The sequence below is a fragment of the Cherax quadricarinatus genome, unplaced genomic scaffold (assembly GCF_038502225.1).
Source record: "Cherax quadricarinatus isolate ZL_2023a unplaced genomic scaffold, ASM3850222v1 Contig314, whole genome shotgun sequence".
Lineage (NCBI taxonomy): Eukaryota > Metazoa > Arthropoda > Malacostraca > Decapoda > Parastacidae > Cherax > Cherax quadricarinatus.
Window position 1 is genome coordinate 34,291 of NW_027195340.1, and position 20,775 is coordinate 55,065.

At 38.8% G+C, this 20,775-nt stretch overlaps 1 protein-coding gene across 1 annotated transcript in view; it reads left to right on the forward strand.

Annotated features, from left to right (window-relative positions):
* The first annotated feature begins 3,348 nt into the window (after nt 1-3,348).
* LOC128701237 (F-box/LRR-repeat protein 18) overlaps nt 3,349-20,775 on the forward strand; it is a 36,935-nt gene continuing 19,508 nt past the window's right edge. Inside the window, exons 1-9 of the mRNA XM_070080314.1 lie at nt 3,349-3,659; nt 5,091-5,316; nt 6,876-7,113; nt 8,801-8,885; nt 9,091-9,188; nt 10,515-10,726; nt 11,916-12,063; nt 15,812-15,995; nt 16,887-17,007. Of these exons, the coding sequence (XP_069936415.1) occupies nt 3,523-3,659; nt 5,091-5,316; nt 6,876-7,113; nt 8,801-8,885; nt 9,091-9,188; nt 10,515-10,726; nt 11,916-12,063; nt 15,812-15,995; nt 16,887-17,007 (1,449 nt within the window). The 5' untranslated portion in view covers nt 3,349-3,522. The remainder of the gene's footprint in view (nt 3,660-5,090; nt 5,317-6,875; nt 7,114-8,800; nt 8,886-9,090; nt 9,189-10,514; nt 10,727-11,915; nt 12,064-15,811; nt 15,996-16,886; nt 17,008-20,775) is intronic.

Below are 20,775 nucleotides of genomic sequence, written 5' to 3' on the forward strand. Positions count from 1 at the left end.
CACACTACAGTGTCAACAAAACAGTGCGACCGTCATCACACATTTGACCATCAAAGGTGACCCATTTGTGTAGGAAGGTTGAGCAGTACTGAACTGCAGCATCCCTATAAAACACATTTACAATACTGAAGTCTGTTGTTACAGCACCGAAGTCTGCTGTTACACTGAAGTCTGTTGTTGTTACAACACTGAAATCTGTTGTTGTTACAACACTGAAATCTGTTGTTGTTACAACATTGAAGTCTGTTGTTACAACATTGAAGTCTGTTGTTACAGCACCGAAGTCTGTTGTTACAACACTGAAATCTGTTGTTGTTACAACACTGAAATCTGTTGTTGTTACAACGCTGAAGTCTGTTGTTTGTTGTTACATCTATAAAGTCTGTTGTTGCTGTTGTAGTTACAACACTGGGCATGACAAAGTTGATAACTTTCCTAATTAAACATTAAATATAGATAATGTTTATCATATTTATGGAGAAAAGAAACAAGGACAGTAAACCATACCCCCGGCCGGGATTGAACCCGCGGTCATAGAGTCTCAAAACTCCAGCCCGTCGCGCTAACCACTAGACCAGCTAGCCACAATAAGATTCATCCAACTAGGTATATTTCTACACCATAGGAAGGTTAGCACAGGCACCTCTGTGACCACAAATGCAAGTTTTTACAGACGAATCTCCAGCTAGCGTGGCCGTGACGAACTCTAGCTCAAGTCCCTTCACTGCCGTCAACATGACTTAAGAAATCGTAATGACACGATTGCAAATAAACCATACCCCCGGCCGGGATTGAACCCGCGGTCATAGAGTCTCAAAACTCCAGCCCGTCGCGCTAACCACTAGACCAGCTAGCCACAATAAGATTCATCCAACTAGGTATATTTCTACACCATAGGAAGGTTAGCACAGGCACCTCTGTGACCACAAATGCAAGTTTTTACAGACGAATCTCCAGCTAGCGTGGCCGTGACGAACTCTAGCTCAAGTCCCTTCACTGCCGTCAACATGACTTAAGAAATCGTAATGACACGATTGCAAATAAACCATACCCCCGGCCGGGATTGAACCCGCGGTCATAGAGTCTCAAAACTCCAGCCCGTCGCGCTAACCACTAGACCAGCTAGCCACAATAAGATTCATCCAACTAGGTATATTTCTACACCATAGGAAGGTTAGCACAGGCACCTCTGTGACCACAAATGCAAGTTTTTACAGACGAATCTCCAGCTAGCGTGGCCGTGACGAACTCTAGCTCAAGTCCCTTCACTGCCGTCAACATGACTTAAGAAATCGTAATGACACGATTGCAAATAAACCATACCCCCGGCCGGGATTGAACCCGCGGTCATAGAGTCTCAAAACTCCAGCCCGTCGCGCTAACCACTAGACTAGCTAGTCATTACGATTTCTTAAGTCATGTTGACGGCAGTGAAGGGACTTGAGCTAGAGTTCGTCACGGCCACGCTAGCTGGAGATTCGTCTGTAAAAACTTGCATTTGTGGTCACAGAGGTGCCTGTGCTAACCTTCCTATGGTGTAGAAATATACCTAGTTGGATGAATCTTATTGTGGCTAGCTGGTCTAGTGGTTAGCGCGACGGGCTGGAGTTTTGAGACTCTATGACCGCGGGTTCAATCCCGGCCGGGGGTATGGTTTATTTGCAATCGTGTCATTACGATTTCTTAAGTCATGTTGACGGCAGTGAAGGGACTTGAGCTAGAGTTCGTCACGGCCACGCTAGCTGGAGATTCGTCTGTAAAAACTTGCATTTGTGGTCACAGAGGTGCCTGTGCTAACCTTCCTATGGTGTAGAAATATACCTAGTTGGATGAATCTTATTGTGGCTAGCTGGTCTAGTGGTTAGCGCGACGGGCTGGAGTTTTGAGACTCTATGACCGCGGGTTCAATCCCGGCCGGGGGTATGGTTTATTTGCAATCGTGTCATTACGATTTCTTAAGTCAACAAGGACAGTAGATTGCAAGTTGTTGCTAATGTTAGAATCTAGCAGTAACATCCAGCCTTAATCTAGCACCTAGACTAAGGCAAGGTTATATGTACCTCTGCAGTGAATGGGCGCACTGACTGCTTAAGCATTCAGCCTTTCAGAGTCGCCTCCATGTGATAAAATTGATGAATTCGTAGACAACTCACTCAGAAATGTTCAAGAAATATCATAGTGCTTTATCCACAGTAGATTTAGATTAGATTTTGTCACTGAAGTGGATAGTTTATTGTGCATTTCATATTTATCCTGTGGACGGTAGCGCAAGAGCATATTGATACACAAAAGGCCTAGGAAATAGCCCCAAAGGGTTAACAGGTGTACATATGGATTTATATCTACATATCTACAGTTCACTTATCTGTTACAAACAAATTTAGGAAATTTGCTTAGTATATCTGGTATCTTATTTTCATTAATAAGATATCTTGACATGTCACATAGGTTATTATACTGTCTATCTCTGTATTCCTCAATAAGTGGACAATTAAGCACGCCGTGTTCCTTCCTTAAGTGAATGTGACCTGATCTGACTAGGTTGGGGCATTGGCTTAAGCCGGTAGGAGACTTGGACTTGCCCCGCATGAGCCAGTAGGCCTGCTGCAGTGTTCCTTCTTTCTTATGTTCTAGTGTTCTAGAGAGTGACCATGTGCCACAGTAGTATATTACAAACCATTCTGGAAAAATACCCTGATTTTGCTCCCTATAAATAAAACATTACCAGTTTTTTGGGTGTGTGTGACCTAATTCATGTCTGCATAAATAACTCATTACGATTGTGACCAGATATAAACATATAAATAGTTCATTACCACTGTAACTTATTCAGCTATTAAAATTTTAGGACCCAGACCCTGGACCCATTATGTACCTCTGTAATATGTTGGCTACCCCCAACATCATGAGTATGGGGTACATAATAAAGATATTGAGCAAACCCCATGCAAATCTTGCAGGATATGGCAAAAGATTCTCATTGTTAAGGGTAAGATAACTGAAATCTTGATGTTGTATCCAAATTTTTGCGTCGACATTTGGATGAGCTGAGGAAATTGCAACCCAATCATGGCTAATATTTATTGGTCGTAAAAAATACCAAATACTTTTAAGACTATTCTGTACTGTATTGTGCACATTGGTTATATAAAGCAATTGTAATATATTAAACGACTAATATGTTATGTGATAGTGCCCAGTGGGGTTAGATAAAGACAAGATATGACATCTGTAAACCTCTTAACAAGCGCTGAAGCTCACAAAGTGAGCACGAGATACACAACAGTCAACTAGTCACTCAGGCGACACAAACTAACCACTAACTTCTGACTCTGCTGAAGTTCAAGCAAGGGTTCTACCTCACTTAATAAGAAGTTTTTGTTCCCGCTACCCTTCCCAAAAGAAATTCTCTTGACTTTGCAATTCCCGTTCAGATTTAAGCAACATAATTTTACTGGACTGCCGTGAAGGAGAACTCGCTAAAACGTCATGTTTAGTGACCTTTAAAGATCCCCAACAACAATGGAGGTCAACATTGACTTCCTTCCCAATGAAGTTTTGCTGCTAATATTACGGTTTCTCTCCAGCCAAGACTTGTTCTCAGTGTCGTGTGTCAGCAACAGATTCAGCTGTCTAGTAAACGACAGGAAAATAGTCAGGTAAGATGAAATAATCTTCCTGGGCGCGAGTGTTGTAACTCCATTATGCGCCTTGAAAACGCTGTAGGTCCCATACGGGTTTAGCGTTTGTCTCAGTATAAGCTTTAATAATAATAATATTCACCTAAAAATAAAAAGACCCAATGGGAATCAGTTCCATTTGTTTTCTTGGGTTATTCTGGGTTATTAAACCGTGAGTGCTGTGCATCCTTCAGGTTATATATTTGTATGTGCAGAAATTAGAAATAAGGAATTGTATTATATGTTTAGTAATATGGGCAAAAAGTTAAAATATCAGGTAATAATACTTATATATGCCTGGTAATAGTACTCTTTTATATGCCTGGAAATAGTACTCTTTTATATGCCTGGTAATAGTACTCTTTTATATGCCTGGTAATAGTACTCTTTTATATGCCTGGAAATAGTACTCTTTTATATGTCTGGTAATAGTACTCTTTTATATGCCTGGTAATAGTACTCTTTTATATGCCTGGAAATAGTACTCTTTTATATGCCTGTTAATAGTACTCTTTTTATATGCCTGGTAATAGTACTCTTTTATATGCCTGGTAATAGCACTCTTTTATATGCCTGGTAATAGTACTCTTTCATATGTCTGGTAATAGTACTCTTTTATATGCTTGGTAATAGTACTTTTTTATATGTCTGGTAATAGTACTCATATATGCTTGGTAATAGTACTCTTATGCTTGGTTATAGTACTCTTATATATGCCTGCATTGATGAATAACACTTACATTATCATCTCATCACCTCATGTCACTCTACGAGAAATGTCCAGTCATGCTGACGCTCCATCATCTCTTGGTTGTTCCAGTTGTCTGAGATTGTGCTGCCTTCATTTTCAACCTCTTCAGTGTCTTCATACACTTATTCCATGCTGCCTTCACAGCAAACCTTCCTTCTCAAACTACACCCAGGCACCTACTACTCTCCCCACATGCCCAGACACTTGCCTCCCGTACCATAACACTGATGGGGTGGAGAACACTGGTGAAGAATGCTGCTTCAGATATGATGGGAGAGGAGGAAATAGGGAGAGAGAGGGGGGAGGGAAAAGGGAGGAAAGAGAAGAGAGTAAGACCCATCTTAGTTTCATTGTTAAACTCTGAAATTAAATACAAAATTTTATATATAGTTCAAGAGGACATCTCTTTAAATTATAGGTGTCTGTGGGATCATATGTTCAGTTATAAAAACTAGAGTTAAGAATGATTTTCAGAAATATTTTTTTTTTTTTTTTTGTAAGTTTGGAGGCTCCTAGTACTTCACACTTGAAAAATTAAAAGCAAAGTCTATAAAAATGCAAAGATATTTTTACTTTAACTTGGCTTAATTTGGATTTTGTTTTCTTGTTATGTTATTCAAACCAGGTATCTATTGTTTAACTGTGATATTATTCTTCAGGTATTTAGACTTGAGAAAGGTCTACAGTCGTACAACAGACGATTTCAAGACCTTCTTCCTTCCACGTTTAAGATGCCGGAATATAGAGCATATCAATTTAGACCATGTGTACTGGATCAGATTGCCAAGTTTTGTGGTGAAGCTGAAAAATCTGAACTCGCTCCATATGCTAGGAACACCTTTGACGTTTTTACAACTGAAATGGATTCTCACATCTTGTACAAAGGTAAGAGTACCTGTCTCTATACTAGACTGAGCTTAGTGCTCTGTTGTGAATATAGTTATAATAATAGCAGTGTGCAATAGTATATTATTATTGACGGTAAAACTAATATGGTACAGCATTTTTTGTGGTTCGTATATATTTTTAGGGTGATATTCCTCCAGCAAATTTTTTAAGATAAACTGAAGCTTTTTTTACAGTGAGGCTCTTTGGGTCCACTAGGAACACAAACTCTTTCAAATGAAAACTCGTCTCTATAACTCCACTATGCCTTTCAAAAGAAATAGGGTGCTTTGATTGGATCAAATCAGAATGCTTCCCATTGCTCAGGTGCAGTATGACATTTACAGATTTACACTTTATAAATCTAATAACTGCCTCAGTATGTACTTTACCTATCAAGGTACAGTACATATTCAGGGGACAGAGAATTAATAAAATTCTTGAAGAACAATACAAATCTATACTAAACATTCCCATGAACATATGACTATTATACAGTTTTTTCCCATAAACGTGACTCATTTTCTAATTCCATATTGGATGTCCACACAGAAATAAAATTTGACAATCCTTCAGAAACTCTAAATAATCATATGTTTGTGGGTTGCTCATCAGTAAAAGTTGGATGATCCAAGTTTGTGAATGATGAACCCTATTAATTTGTGGTTAAAATGGCATACATAGAAAGGTCATTTATGCAATGGAATGTGTGGAGCTGCATTGTGACTTTCATGTTAAGTCAGTTTATGCAATAATGCAGACCATGTACATTACACATAGATGTTGACCATAACTTATACTGTACATACATATATTTTTCTTTCAACACACCAGCCGTGTCCCACCGAGGTGGGGTGGCCCAAAAGGAAAAACAAAAGTTTCTCCTTTCACATTTAGTAATATATACAGAAGAAGGGGTTACTAGCCCCTTGCTCCTGGCATTTTAGTCGCCTCTTACAACACGCATGGCTTACGGAGGAAGAATTCTGTTCCACTTCCCCATGGAGATAAGAGGAAATAAACAAGAATAAGAACTAGAAAGAAAATAGAAGAAAACCCAGAGGGGTGTGTATATATGTGCTTGTACATGTATGTGTAGTGTGACCTAAGTGTAAGTAGAAGTAGCAAGACGTACCTGAAATCTTGCATGTTCATGAGACAGAAAAAAGGACACCAGCAATCCTACCATCATGTAAAACAATTACAGGCTTTCGTTTTACACTCACTTGGCAGGACGGTAGTACCTCCCTGGGCGGTTGCTGTCTACCAACCTACTACCTATAACATACATATATATATATGTATTTTAGCACACTGGCCATCTCCTGCTGAGGCAGGATGACCCAGAAAAGAAACACATTCACCATCATTCGCACTGTCACTGTCTTGCCAGAGGCACAGATTCCACAGTTTAGATGTCACTCTAAACAGCATATATCCCAAACCCCTCCTTTTGAATCCAGACACTGTACTTCCCACCTCTAGAACTCAAGTCTGGCTAACCAGTTTCCTTGAATCCCTTCACAAAATAATACTTATACACATTTTTATATTTTCAGCTTCAAGATCTCTCTATCAGTTGGCCGGATGATATGGAATCAGACAATGCAAAGCAGTGGGTGGGAGGGTTCAGTGAGGTGAAGACTGTACTCAGTGAACTCAAAACTTTGAAGATAATGATATATGCTAACCCCATGCCACTCTTGGAGCTTCTTATCCACTGTACCGGCCTTAAAAAATTGGTTATCATCAATCATCATGCACGCAAGTTCTTCAGCGCTCCCAGAATATTTTCCGGTAGGCTTAACTTAAAAATATGATTGAGATTAAGTACTGCAAAGGGGCTAAAGCTACATTTGAGCACTGAATGTTCTAAGTGTTCAGGGCTGAATGTTTAGAATGTTCAGGACTGTGTACATTGTGAACATTAAGATCCATCTTGCCTGACCAAGTGTGAAAATCTAAGAGAAAATTTCAAGGAATAGCTTCAGAGACAAAATGCTACATTAAAAGTCAGGTATCATCACATCAGTGTTCGAATGCCAAAATAAATTTTTAATTTCTTTGAAGTATCAGATTTCTAACATTGGTAGGTTTGTATGAGAGAAACTATATATATTTTTAACATATTGACCATCTCCCACCAAGGCAGGGTGACCCAAAAATGAAGAAATGTGAAGTATGTCTTCTTTTTACATTTAGTAATTTATAGAGGAGAAAGGGTTACTAGCTCCTTGCTCCCGGCATTTTAGTTGCCCCTTACGACACGCATGGCTTACGCAGGAAAGATTCTTCTCCACAGAGAGAAATTATATACAGTAGGACTTCTGTATCCACAGGGGATATGTTCCAAGGACCTGCTGTGGATACCGAAATCACAGATAGTAGCAAACTGTGTACTATATAGGTCCTATACATACCTATTATAAGTTAAATTGATAAATTAGGCAGAATAAGATGGGAAGCCCTTCACTGCTTCTTTTAGGCTTTGAAGAACTGCCAGCTTCTCTACTTTTGCACTTTGGGGCCATTGTTATGCAAAATTAAGAAATATTTTTGGGCCACAGTAAACATTGGATAACTGAAACCATGGATACCAAATTAGTGGATGTGGGGATTCTACTGTATATGGCATATAAAAATATTAGTACCATACAGCTGTCAGATCCTGACTGGTGTTCAAATGCAATGCAACACTTTACATCTGTCAGACATTGATGTCAGGACATGTGTTTTATATTGTTTCACAGAAAACATTAACTGCCCTCAACCACACAATCAAGCACTTAAGCATGTTGTCCCTTTAAGAGCCTAGATGCCAGTGAGAGGCTACTGATCCAGGGAATTGGATCTGCTTTCCATTCCTTTGGATCCAATCTGATTTCCTCCCATTTCCCAAAGTGTTTTTTTTACCCATATAGATTTATCACCCCTAGGTAGTAGGTTGGTAAACAGCAACCAGCCAGGGAGGTACTACCGTCCTGCCAAGTGAGTGTAAAACAAAAGCCTGAAATTGTTTTACATGATGGTAGGATTGCTGGTGTCTTTTGTCTGTCTCATAAACATGCAAGATTTCAGGTATGTCTTGCTACTTCTACTTACACTCAGGTCACACTACACATACATGTACAAGCATGTATATACACACCCCTCTGGTGTTTCTTCTATTTTCTTTCTAGTTCTTGTTCTTCTTTATTTCCTCTTATCTCCATGGGGAAGTGGAACATAATTCTTCCTCCGTAAGCCATGCATGTTGAAAGAGGCGACTAAAATGCCGGGAGCAAGGGGCTAGTAACCCCCTCTCCTGTATAATCACTAAATTTAAAAAGAGAAACTTTCGTTTTTTGGGGGGGACCACCCTGCCTTGGTGGGATAGGGCTGGTTTGTTGAAAGATGATGATTTAGCACTCTTTCCACTTCATAAATAATAATAATTATTATTATTATAATTTTAATAACAATAACAATTATTATTGACGAACAGATAAGGAATACACTTTGAACTTTCCTCATCTACAAGAGTTGATAATTGATCATTTGGACGGCAGCTTTCCACTCTACCTGCTGGCGTAAGTTGTCCTCTGCCACAGTTGAGCTTTTTTTCTTTTTACTTCATGCACTCATCACAATATTCATCTGTTGTTTCAAAAGCTGAAATTCTTAAGAGTTTGTTCTTTAGCTGGAGATGAATGATAAAACACTAGTAATGAGATTCATTTTACAGTGAGGTTTTATCTGCTTGTGCCAGTGGTTTTTAATGATGATGTGTTGCAGGGGTCTTCTCCTTAAAATATCGGAGGGTTGCCAGAGCTCTGCTGATTGGGAGACTTTTTGGACTAACACTCCAGTTTACATTAACGGAAACACATTTGGTAAGAGTTAGAGGGTATATACGCCGAGGTGCGTGTGTGTGTGTGTGTGTGTGTGTGTATGTGTATAATCCTATTTGCTCAGGAAATTTACATCAATCCTATTTTAGGAATTAAAGTAATGTATTCTTGATTGATTATGTATAGGTGACACAGCTTTGAAGATCCTCATGTAATTAGTCAGTTTACTTCACTGTACTTAACTGCACCTGTATTTATATCTGTCAGTGTATATCAGTTTTCATATCCACTGCCAGTATGTTTTTTTTTTTTTTCTTATAAACTAGTTTTCTCACAATGGTAGGGTGACCTGAAGAAGGAAACACATTACTTATCACTAACCTCATAATTGTTTTACCAGAAGTGCATTCATGTCACAACTCAAATGACTCTGTGAACAACAATATTCACACCAGAGCACAAGGTCCAGGAATCCTGTTTTGCTGAATTAATTTATAAATGTTACCATGCTTACACCCCAGCAGCAAATCAGATCCTGTAAATGTACAGTACTATATGTAAAATTCAGTTAGTGCCCTCTTACTATGCAGGTTGTGTTCTTGAAAATTGGCATGCTATGTAAAAAAACAGTGTAATAGGAAGAATATATGGGAAAAATAGAATTACATTCTGGACAGCTCCAAATTTGAGAACCCATTTTTTATTGTTTTGCTGTTGTACTTGGTAAAAATTACTATGGTTTAACTTGCATTCTTGTAGTAGTTACCTGATGCATTTAAAAAATATGGGGAGGGCTACCATGGGCCTGCTGGTCTGAACTGGAAGTTCACACACGCACGTGCACGTGCACTATTCAATTTTGGGTACACTTTTTCATTTGTATTTACAAAAAAATCACTATATAGCAAAGCTTTATAAGGGAACACTTTAGGATTGTTCCTAAATCACTTTGAACATGACAAAAAAAAGCATTATTAATTTTAAATTATAAAAATATTTAAATTGATATATATCACAAAAAAATAAATTACAAACTCCGACAAGGACAATGTGAGTGTATGCACCCGACTATATTGCCGGGTGTATAGATAGTACACTATTTGGTAGGTTACCGTAAGAATTATGAAAAGGTCATGTGTGCAACTAATGCAACATTTTATTGTTGGAGCGTTTTGCATTGGTCACACATGTGTCCTTTTACATAACATCATCTCAATAATTCTACCAACATCATTACAAGAGTCATGAAGCTCACAGGTTTCATAACTCTGTTCTCATGTTATAGTAACCTGAAAATAAAATAATAGAAAATAAATTTCTACCATGTTTGCTACTTCACACTACACAATAACTTGTTGTTCCCTTCAGATAATGTTGCTGTCATCCAGAAGTGCTCAAGAGTGTTCCTCACACTGACACCACAGATTTGGGACATGTTGTGCAAGGCTGGACCTCTTCATAATTTAAAAGAACTGTTAGTTACTGGTCAGGCTCCTCGCAGCATCAACCTCACCTCCATCATACGTTCCTGTCCCAATCTCAAGAGTATGAATATCATGTGTGGTCTCAACATAACACTGGTGAGTGGTAGAGCAATGTTGAATGTTCCTGTTTAGTAAAAAAAAATCAAACAAGGTTTAGTTGGGATAAAGTTTCATTATGTAGAGCTTTATCAGTAAAGCTTTTCATAGTGAATCAGGATTACAATAAATGCTTGTTCTGTACCACTATGTTTTTTTCATTATTATTGGCAGTATGGCTTTGTAACCAAAAATGAGAAAAGTTGTCTGAAAAAATCATTACAGTATCCTCTATGTATGAACCTATTTATCCTAGCTACTGGCTCTTCTTTTCAACTTGCTGTTTGCCAGTTTCAAACCTCCTAGGCTCATTGGCCTTATTGTACCTGCGATTAAAACTATATACATATTTTTTTTTTTGATCACTCTGGCCATCTCCCACTGAGGTAGGATGACTTGTAAAAGAAACAGTTTTACCAGCACATTGCTTTCAGAGTCAAGTCCACCTCCAGGACTCGATTCCAGCAAAGTGGTTTCCCTGAATCCCTTCATAAGTGTTACCTTGCTCACACTCCAACAACACGTCAAGTCATAAAAAAAACACTTGCCTCCATGCACTCTTATCTAACATGCTCACACATGCCTGATGTCTAAGCCAGTCATACATAAAAACCTCGATAGGAAAGTGGAGAAGAATTCTTCCTTCGTAAGTCATTCCAGTTGTATGAGGTGACTAAAATACCGGGAGCAAGGGGCTAGTAACCCTTTCTCATGTATAAATTACTAAATGTAAAAAGAAGAAACAAGCATTTCTTCTTTTTCAGGTCACCCTGTCGTGGTGGGAGATGGCTGGCATATTAAAAAAATACTTGCCATATTTTGCGGCTTACTAGATGCATTTTTTTTTCCATAAAATGTCTCCAAAAATCACCCTGCATCCTATAAACTGAAGGTCAGTGATGGAAGCTATAAGTTTGGGGTGTGGGGTGGGCTGTAGCTCTCCCTGTTACGTCATACCGAGCCATTGAAACTAAAACAAGTCTTATAAGCCACGATATATGGTATATTTTTTCATTCAACAACTGGCCATATCCCACCAAGGAAGGGTGGCTCAAAAAAGGAAAACAAAAGTTTTTCTCTTCTTAAATTTAGTAATGGATATAGAAGAAGGGGTTACTAGCCCCTTGCTCCTGATTTTATCTATTTATATATATTATACATGTACTGTACATATAAAAAAATTCCTCAGGATATGAAGAAATTATGTGAACTGCAACCAAAACTGGAGAGACTTAGCATATGTTGTCATCCTGAGCAAGGACCACCCAAGATCGTTGAAGGCATCGCAACACTGCGTCATTTAACACATCTCACAGTACCCGTGTGTGCTCTTATAGGTGAGTTTCTTTTATGTGAATTTTTATTGTCTTTCAGTTTGTGTGAACTGTTGGGTGACCCTCATTTTTTGACTTTCAGTGGTTTTGTTGGCCATCCCATCCAAATGCTCCATAGTGCAAGGAAACACCAACAGTGCATTCTGGTTTGATTAAATTTAGTTATCACTTCACATACATTACACAAATAACCCACACATAGGAGAATGAAACTTTTGATGACATTTTGGTCCAACTTGGACCATTAACTAGTCACTAGTTAATGACCTGTTATATTAAGAACACAATAATACAACATTTTGTGAAGGGATTCAGGGAAACCAGTTAGTTGGACTTGAGTCCTGGAGATGGAAAGTTCAGTGCTTGCACTCTAAAAGAGGTGTTAGAGATATTTACTGTTTGGAGGGACTTCTGAACTTTTGTATCTGTGCACCTCTGGCAAGACAGTGATAGTAAAAGTGATGGTGAAAGTGTTTCTCTTTTGGGTCTCCCTGCCTTGGTGGGAGATGGCCAGTGTGTTAATAAAATAATGCAGGTGCCTTAAAGGTCGGAAAAATGACATGGTGGGTAACAAGAACTTTTCAAAAAAAAAAAAAAAATGACACTGGGGACATATTCAGATCACTTGTGCTCTCTCATTTAGAATATTTTCTGTGTTGATGCCTTCCATTTAAGACAGGAGAGATAAGTTAGAAAAATTAAAGAGATTTTTTGCTTCCCACAGAAAACTTATAAAGCATTTAAACCACTGGGAATTTCTCGTAGTGCTTGGAATATACTTTCTGGAGGGAAGAAGATACTTTTCCTGATAATGTATTCTGTACATAGAATATGCCAGAGGGCAAAGTTCCAAATTTACACATTAACCTAACAACATACTGATCTACTGTAGTGAGAGAGATGGGAGACAGTGTAACATAAACCAGCAAGGAGCACATGCACCAAGGGCACAATAATAGAATGTGTCAACATCTGTGGGTCAAGACTATTCAGTCTGCTACCACCACATGTTAGAAATAGTGTCAGCACAAGTACATGTATAGAAGTCTTCCAGAGGAAACTGGACCTATTCAGCGTGCTGGATATATTATGTTTGCAGAGGCTGAAATTGATGTGCTCAGACATCTTTCATGTAGAGGTAAAAGAACAGCAGTGTTTGTTGCAGTTGCTTCTATTTGTTGTGATCAGTCACTTTTTTCCTTTGGTCATTTGAGGTTATTTAGGTTTGTTTTCACTTTTTTTTTTTTTATGTTTTCCACATACCCTTGCTAGTGTAATTTTTTTTAAGCGCGTCGGCCATTCTCCACCGAGGCAGGGTGACCTAAAAATTAAGAAACACTTTATTCGTCACTCGCTCCATCACTCTCTTGCCAGAATCATGCCAATAGTACATTTCAAAAACTGCAACATATCTCCACCCTCCTTCAGAGTGCAGGAACCTTCCCACCTCCAAGAGTTAAGTCTGGCTAACTGGTTTCCCTGAATCCTTTCATAGATGTTACTTTGCTCACACTCCAAATGCCAATGTTGTAATAAAATACTTGTAGTGACTTCCTTGGGCTGGGAAATTGGACTAAATGTGGAGCTCTTATAATTGTAACTCCCCCTGACAATAGTCTTAAAAATGTTTTTCATTCAACTTCCATATTTTCAGTATTCTAATCTCCAGAAATGGTGCTGCCCTTTCCTTCCTTGGCTCAGACCTGATTACCTCCCATTCTCCAGGGGCTGAATAACCTTTAAACCATAGAAGATGTTTTTTCTCTCAGTGATACATACGATGGACTTAGTCTGCTTGCTTTTATATAGTGTAATAGTTTCTACTTTTTCTCCATGGGGTAAGTGGAACAGAATCCTTCCTCTATAAGCCATGCATGTCATAAGTGGCGACTAAAATGCTGGGAGCGAGGGGCCAGTAACTCCTTCTCTTGTACACATTACTAAATTTATATAGAGAAACTTTTGTTTTTCTTTTTGGTGGGATACGGCTGGTGCATTGAAAGAAGAAAGATTTCTGCTTTTATTACTATGCAATAATTCACTTGATGACATTCAGTATGTGTAAAACACTCCTGAATTCTTGGAACACTTTTCAGTGAATGCAACATTTTTGAATGAATTAAGCACTTTTGAATAAATTGAGCACTTTTGAATGCAGTAATTTTGAATGAATTTTTTTTGAAAATAGAGAACTTGTCAAGTGTTGCAGTTTTCTTGTCAAACATTTTTGTTTATAACATAAAGGGTAATTTAGATGATGCATATTATATAAAGCTGAGAATGTTACATTTGAAGAGTAATACATTTCACAGCCTGAGGGGCACAATTATAAGTTTTAAACCTCTGTATTCAACACTACCTAACCATTACCTGGAACAAAGAAAATTAGAAAGAGGAACAGGAAAAGAATTTTATGTTGTCTTTCCTGCATTTTATGTTGTGTTGCTTATGCAAATCAACTATAATACTTTCATTACCTAAATGGTATACAGCACTCACAAATTGTTGAATAAGACACATGGGGGGCAACACCTGAGTGATGGACATCATCTTCTAGGGGCCCCAAAGAACTGATTTCCTCCTCATCTACTTATTCCAGTTCAAGTCCTTCAATTAACTTCTCTATTGAATTGAAAAAGCCATTGGTTGGTGAACCAGTTTTAGAGTTGAAATACCCAGGCATTGTACATTGGTCTTATTTATCAACAGAACTTTCGTGGTTAGGTTAGTTGGAAGGGAGAGTACCTACAAATATGTGTAATGCCATCACCCTTAGTGCATAGCAATTAATATAGTCAACAGGAGAGCACTAAATTATGGTGATACAGCATACAGCACTAGAGCACAGTAAGCTTTTATTTATGACTTTGTTAGATTCAAAGAAAACTTTAGCATGATTTTATAAAGCTCTTTTTGAAATACACTTGTTGGAAACCTTTATGGGTTTAGAGCTTTCCAAGACCTTTAGATCTTTAAAGCTTCCCAAAGCACAGTATGACCCATACGGGTTATGTTTTGCTTTGGGAATGAAAAGTAATCAGGTTTTATCCAAGGAAAGGAAGGATTGCTCCTGCTCTTTGCACTAAGAGCCTTTCACCAGCATCAAGACATTTTAAGAGAGTTTCAGTAATTTCTAAAAACTAGAAATTTAAATTAGTTTTACTATTGCCATTATTCTCCATGGGGAAGTGGAACAGAATTCTTCCTCTGTAAGCCATGCATGTTGTAAGAGGCAACTAAAATGCCGGGAGCAAGGGGCTAGTAACCCCTTCTGTACAAATTACTAAATTAAAAAGGAAAAATTTTCGTTTTTCTTTTTGGGCCACCCCACCTTTGTGGGATACGGCTGGTTTGTTGAAAAAAAAAAATTGGCATTGTCTATCAAGGCATGGTGCTCTAAAGAAAAAATGAGCACATTCACCATCACTCAGTCAGTGCCTGTATTATCATCTTCTCTCAACAAACCGGCTGTATCCCACTAAGGCAGGGTGGCCCAAAAAAGAAAGATGAAAGTTTATCCTTTTAAATTTAGTAATATATACAGGAGAAGGGGTTACTAGCCTCTTGCTCCCGGCATTTTAGTCACGTCTTACAATACATGTGGTTTCTGGGTGAAGAATTCAGTTCCACTTCCCCATGGAGACCTGTATTATTATATTTCCAAAATTGTCCCAGACCCATGTGGGTAATACAGCACATTTTCTTAATTATTGATACCTAATATAAATACCGTACCGTACTTTGTTTTCAGAAATTCGACACACTAAGAAATCCTGCATTACCAAGGCAGAGAACTTAATCACCGTCGGATTTAAACGCAAGAGAGTTGGCGTCCCCAGTACAAGTAATTTGGAAGAAGTTGAAATAGCTGCCTTCAACTTGGTTTTTGAAAACTGTCCAATGATCACAATGCTAGAAATTGGATTTAATACAAGGTATGTTTGTATATACAGGAAGGCCCCACTTAATACAGCAGGTTAGGTTCTGGCTACTGCTGTACAGCAAAAATAGCTGTAAAGTGAAACACAGACGTTTTTCAATTTCAAATACATCTAAAAGCCTGATAACATGTTTACACTATCTTATATTAAGTGAGCAGTAGAGTTAGGACTAAACAATGCATATATAGTACACACATTGCTTACCTTAAAATATTTTTGTTCTTAGCTTATAGTGAGTGGTGAATATATTTATTGTAGGAAGTCTGGGAAGTCTGAGTAAATGAAGAATGGGTATGATTGAAAACCGCTGCATTAGTGAAATGTTGTAAAGTGAAGCACTTAAAGCACGGCCCGCCTGTATTCCTTTATATGCCTTCCTTGGCAAACAAGATATTAACCTCTGCAATGCCAGTATCATGATTTTTCAGAAAAGTTTTTTGTAAATGGTGGACAACATTTTTTGGAAGGCAGTGATACCAAAAAACATGAAATTTCTTGGAAAATTTGTAGAGATAGGTAAGTGGCCTGACCACTTTGGGTGGGGATTTTAAGAGTGGTTTATGTCACTTAGTTATGACTATTGTTTATACGTTTCACTTGTTTAGTGGTATTTATTTGCTTGATAATTCTCATTTGTAAGATGCTGTTGTTTTATTTATGGCATCTTTCTTGCCTTTGCTTACATTTACTTTTTATCTTAAACAAACTGAGCATTTAATTGTACAATTTGTGGGACAAACATTCCAAATAATACAAGAAATTTTTGTGAGATGGCAAAAGTCAGATTTTAGAGAACCTTTTAATAAGTTTTTTAAAGATTTTCACAACAACTGTTGCTCTAAAAGTTAGGAACTTAAAATAGGTAATAATCTTTATTTTCCACAGTACATCATGCAGTCCAGCTAAAGTTCACTGGGAGTGTCTGGAAAACATGAAGAAGCTCAAGAGGCTGACACATCTTACACTCGATGGTATCCCTATAACCAATGGGTTATTTTTAATTGAGGTGAGGCTGACACATCTTACACTCGATAGTACCCCTGTAACCAATGAATTATTTTTAATTGAGGTGAGACTTACATGTCTTACATTGATGGTATCCCTATAACCAACAGATTATTTTTAATTGAGGTAAGACAAGACAGATGAGAATTAGTCTTATACCAGACTTAAGAAATCGTAATGACACGATTGCAAATAAACCATACCCCCGGCTGGGATTGAACCCGCGGTCATAGAGTCTCAAAACTCCAGCCCGTCGCGTTAGCCACTAGACCAGCTAGCCACAATAAGATTCATCCAACTAGGTATATTTCTACACCATAGGAAAGTTAGCACAGGCACCTCTGTGACCACAAATGCAAGTTTTTACAGACGAATCTCCAGCTAGCGTGGCCGTGACGAACTCTAGCTCAAGTCCCTTCACTGCCGTCAACATGACTTAAGAAATCGTAATGACACGATTGCAAATAAACCATACCCCCGGCTGGGATTGAACCCGCGGTCATAGAGTCTCAAAACTCCAGCCCGTCGCGTTAGCCACTAGACCAGCTAGCCACTTGCATTTATGGTCACAGAGGTGCCTGTGCTAACTTTCCTATGGTGTAGAAATATACCTAGTTGGATGAATCTTATTGTGGCTAGCTGGTCTAGTGGCTAACGCGACGGGCTGGAGTTTTGAGACTCTATGACCGCGGGTTCAATCCCAGCCGGGGGTATGGTTTATTTGCAATCGTGTCATTACGATTTCTTAAGTCATGTTGACGGCAGTGAAGGGACTTGAGCTAGAGTTCGTCACGGCCACGCTAGCTGGAGATTCGTCTGTAAAAACTTGCATTTGTGGTCACAGAGGTGCCTGTGCTAACTTTCCTATGGTGTAGAAATATACCTAGTTGGATGAATCTTATTGTGGCTAGCTGGTCTAGTGGCTAACGCGACGGGCTGGAGTTTTGAGACTCTATGACCGCGGGTTCAATCCCAGCCGGGGGTATGGTTTAGTCTTATACCAGATATAGTGACCCATTGTAAAATTATTAGTTATTGTGCACCAGGATTTTTTTAATCACATTAGCTGTCTCCCACCAAGGTAGGGTGATGCAAAAAAAGAAGAAACTTTTTCATCATCACTCACTCCATCACTGTCTTGCCAGAAGCACATCAACATAACAACTCAAATACCCCTCCAAATTACAATATCCTGACCCCTCTCCTTTAGAATTTTCTCACACAACTACTCTAGTCAAAAAGCATTGCCTTGGGGATGAGAAACATTATGGGAGTAAGTACTTTTCCTTGTGGCACCTCACTGGTAATCTTGCTATATGGTATATCTCCTCTCATTGCTGTTCTCTTTCTTCTTTCTTTCTTTCAACACACCGGCCGTATCCCACCAAGGCGGGGTGGCCGAGAAGGAAAAACGAAAGTTTCTCCTTTCACATTTAGTAATATATGCAGGAGAAGGGGCTACTAGCCCCTTGCTCCTGGCATTTTAGTCGCCTCTTACGACACGCATGACTAGTGGAGGAAGAATTCTGTTCCACTTCCCCACATGGAGATTGTTCTCTTTCTTTCTTTCAACACACTGGCCGTATCCCACCAAGGCGGGGTGGCCCAAGAGGAAAAACAAAAGTTTCTCCTTTCACATTTAGTAACATACAGGAGAAGGGGTTACTAGCCCCTTGCTCCTGGCATTTTAGCCGCCTCTTACAACACGCATGGCTTACGGAGGAAGAATTCTGTTCCGCTTCCCCATGGAGATAAGAGGAAATAAACAAGAACAAGAACTAAAGAAAATATATACGCTTGTACATGTATGTGTAGTGTGACCTAAGTGTAAGTAGAAGTAGCAAGACGTACCTGAAATCTTGCATGTTTATGAGACAGAAAAAAGACACCAGCAATCCTACCATCATGTAAAAGAATTACAGGTTTCCGTTTTACACTCACTTGACAGGACGGTAGTACCTCCCTGGGCGGCTGCTGTCTACCAACCTACTACCTACATGTTCTCTTTCTTTCTTTCAACACATCGGCTGTATCCCACCGAGGCAGGGTGGCCCTAAACTAGAAACGAAAGTTTCTCCTTTTACATTTAATAATATATACAGGTAGTAGGTTGGTAGACAGCAACCACCCAGGGAAGTACTACCGTCCTGCCAGATGACTGTGAAACAAAAACCTGTAACTGTTTTGCATGATGGTAGGATTGCTGGTTTCTTTTTCTGTCTCATAAACACGCTAGATAACAGGGATATCTTGCTACTCCTACTTACACTTTGGTCACACTTCACAGACACGCACATGCATATATATATATATACATACATCTAGGTTTTTCTCCTTTTTCTAAATAGCTCTTGTTCTTTTTTATTTCTTCTATTGTCCATGGGGAAGTGGAAAAGAATCTTTCCTCCGTAAGCCATGCGTGTCGTATGAGGCGACTAAAATGCCGGGAGCAATGGGCTAGTAACCCCTTCTCCTGTATACATTTACTAAAAAAAGAGAAGAAGAAAAACTTTATAAAACTGGGATGCTTAAATGTGCGTGGATGTAGTGCGGATGACAAGAAACAGATGATTGCTGATGTTATGAATGAAAAGAAGTTGGATGTCCTGGCTCTAAGTGAAACAAAGCTGAAGGGGGTAGGAGAGTTTCAGTGGGGGGAAATAAATGGGATTAAATCTGGAGTATCTGAGAGAGTTAGAGCAAAGGAAGGGGTAGCAGTAATGTTAAATGATCAGTTATGGAAGGAGAAAAGAGAATATGAATGTGTAAATTCAAGAATTATGTGGATTAAAGTAAAGGTTGGATGCGAGAAGTGGGTCATAATAAGCGTGTATGCACCTGGAGAAGAGAGGAATGCAGAGGAGAGAGAGAGATTTTGGGAGATGTTAAGTGAATGTATAGGAGCCTTTGAACCAAGTGAGAGAGTAATTGTGGTAGGGGACCTGAATGCTAAAGTAGGAGAAACTTTTAGAGAGGGTGCTGTAGGTAAGTTTGGGGTGCCAGGTGTAAATGATAATGGGAGCCCTTTGATTGAACTTTGTATAGAAAGGGGTTTAGTTATAGGTAATACATATTTTAAGAAAAAGAGGATAAATAAGTATACACGATATGATGTAGGGCGAAATGACAGTAGTTTGTTGGATTATGTATTGGTAGATAAAAGACTGTTGAGTAGACTTCAGGATGTACATGTTTATAGAGGGGCCACAGATATATCAGATCACTTTCTAGTTGTAGCTACACTGAGAGTAAAAGGTAGATGGGATACAAGGAGAATAGAAGCATCAGGGAAGAGAGAGGTGAAGGTTTATAAACTAAAAGAGGAGGCAGTTAGGGTAAGATATAAACAGCTATTGGAGGATAGATGGGCTAATGAGAGCATAGGCAATGGGGTCGAAGAGGTATGGGGTAGGTTTAAAAATGTAGTGTTAGTGTTCAGCAGAAGTTTGTGGTTACAGGAAAGTGGGTGCAGGAGGGAAGAGGAGCGATTGGTGGAATGATGATGTAAAGAGAGTAGTAAGGGAGAAAAAGTTAGCATATGAGAAGTTTTTACAATGTAGAAGTGATGCAAGGAGGGAAGAGTATATGGAGAAAAAGAGAGAGGTTAAGAGAGTGGTGAAGCAATGTAAAAAGAGAGCAAATGAGAGAGTGGGTGAGATGTTATCAACAAATTTTGTTGAAAATAAGAAAAAGTTTTGGAGTGAGATTAACAAGTTAAGAAAGCCTAGAGAACAAATGGATTTGTCAGTTAAAAATAGGAGAGGAGAGT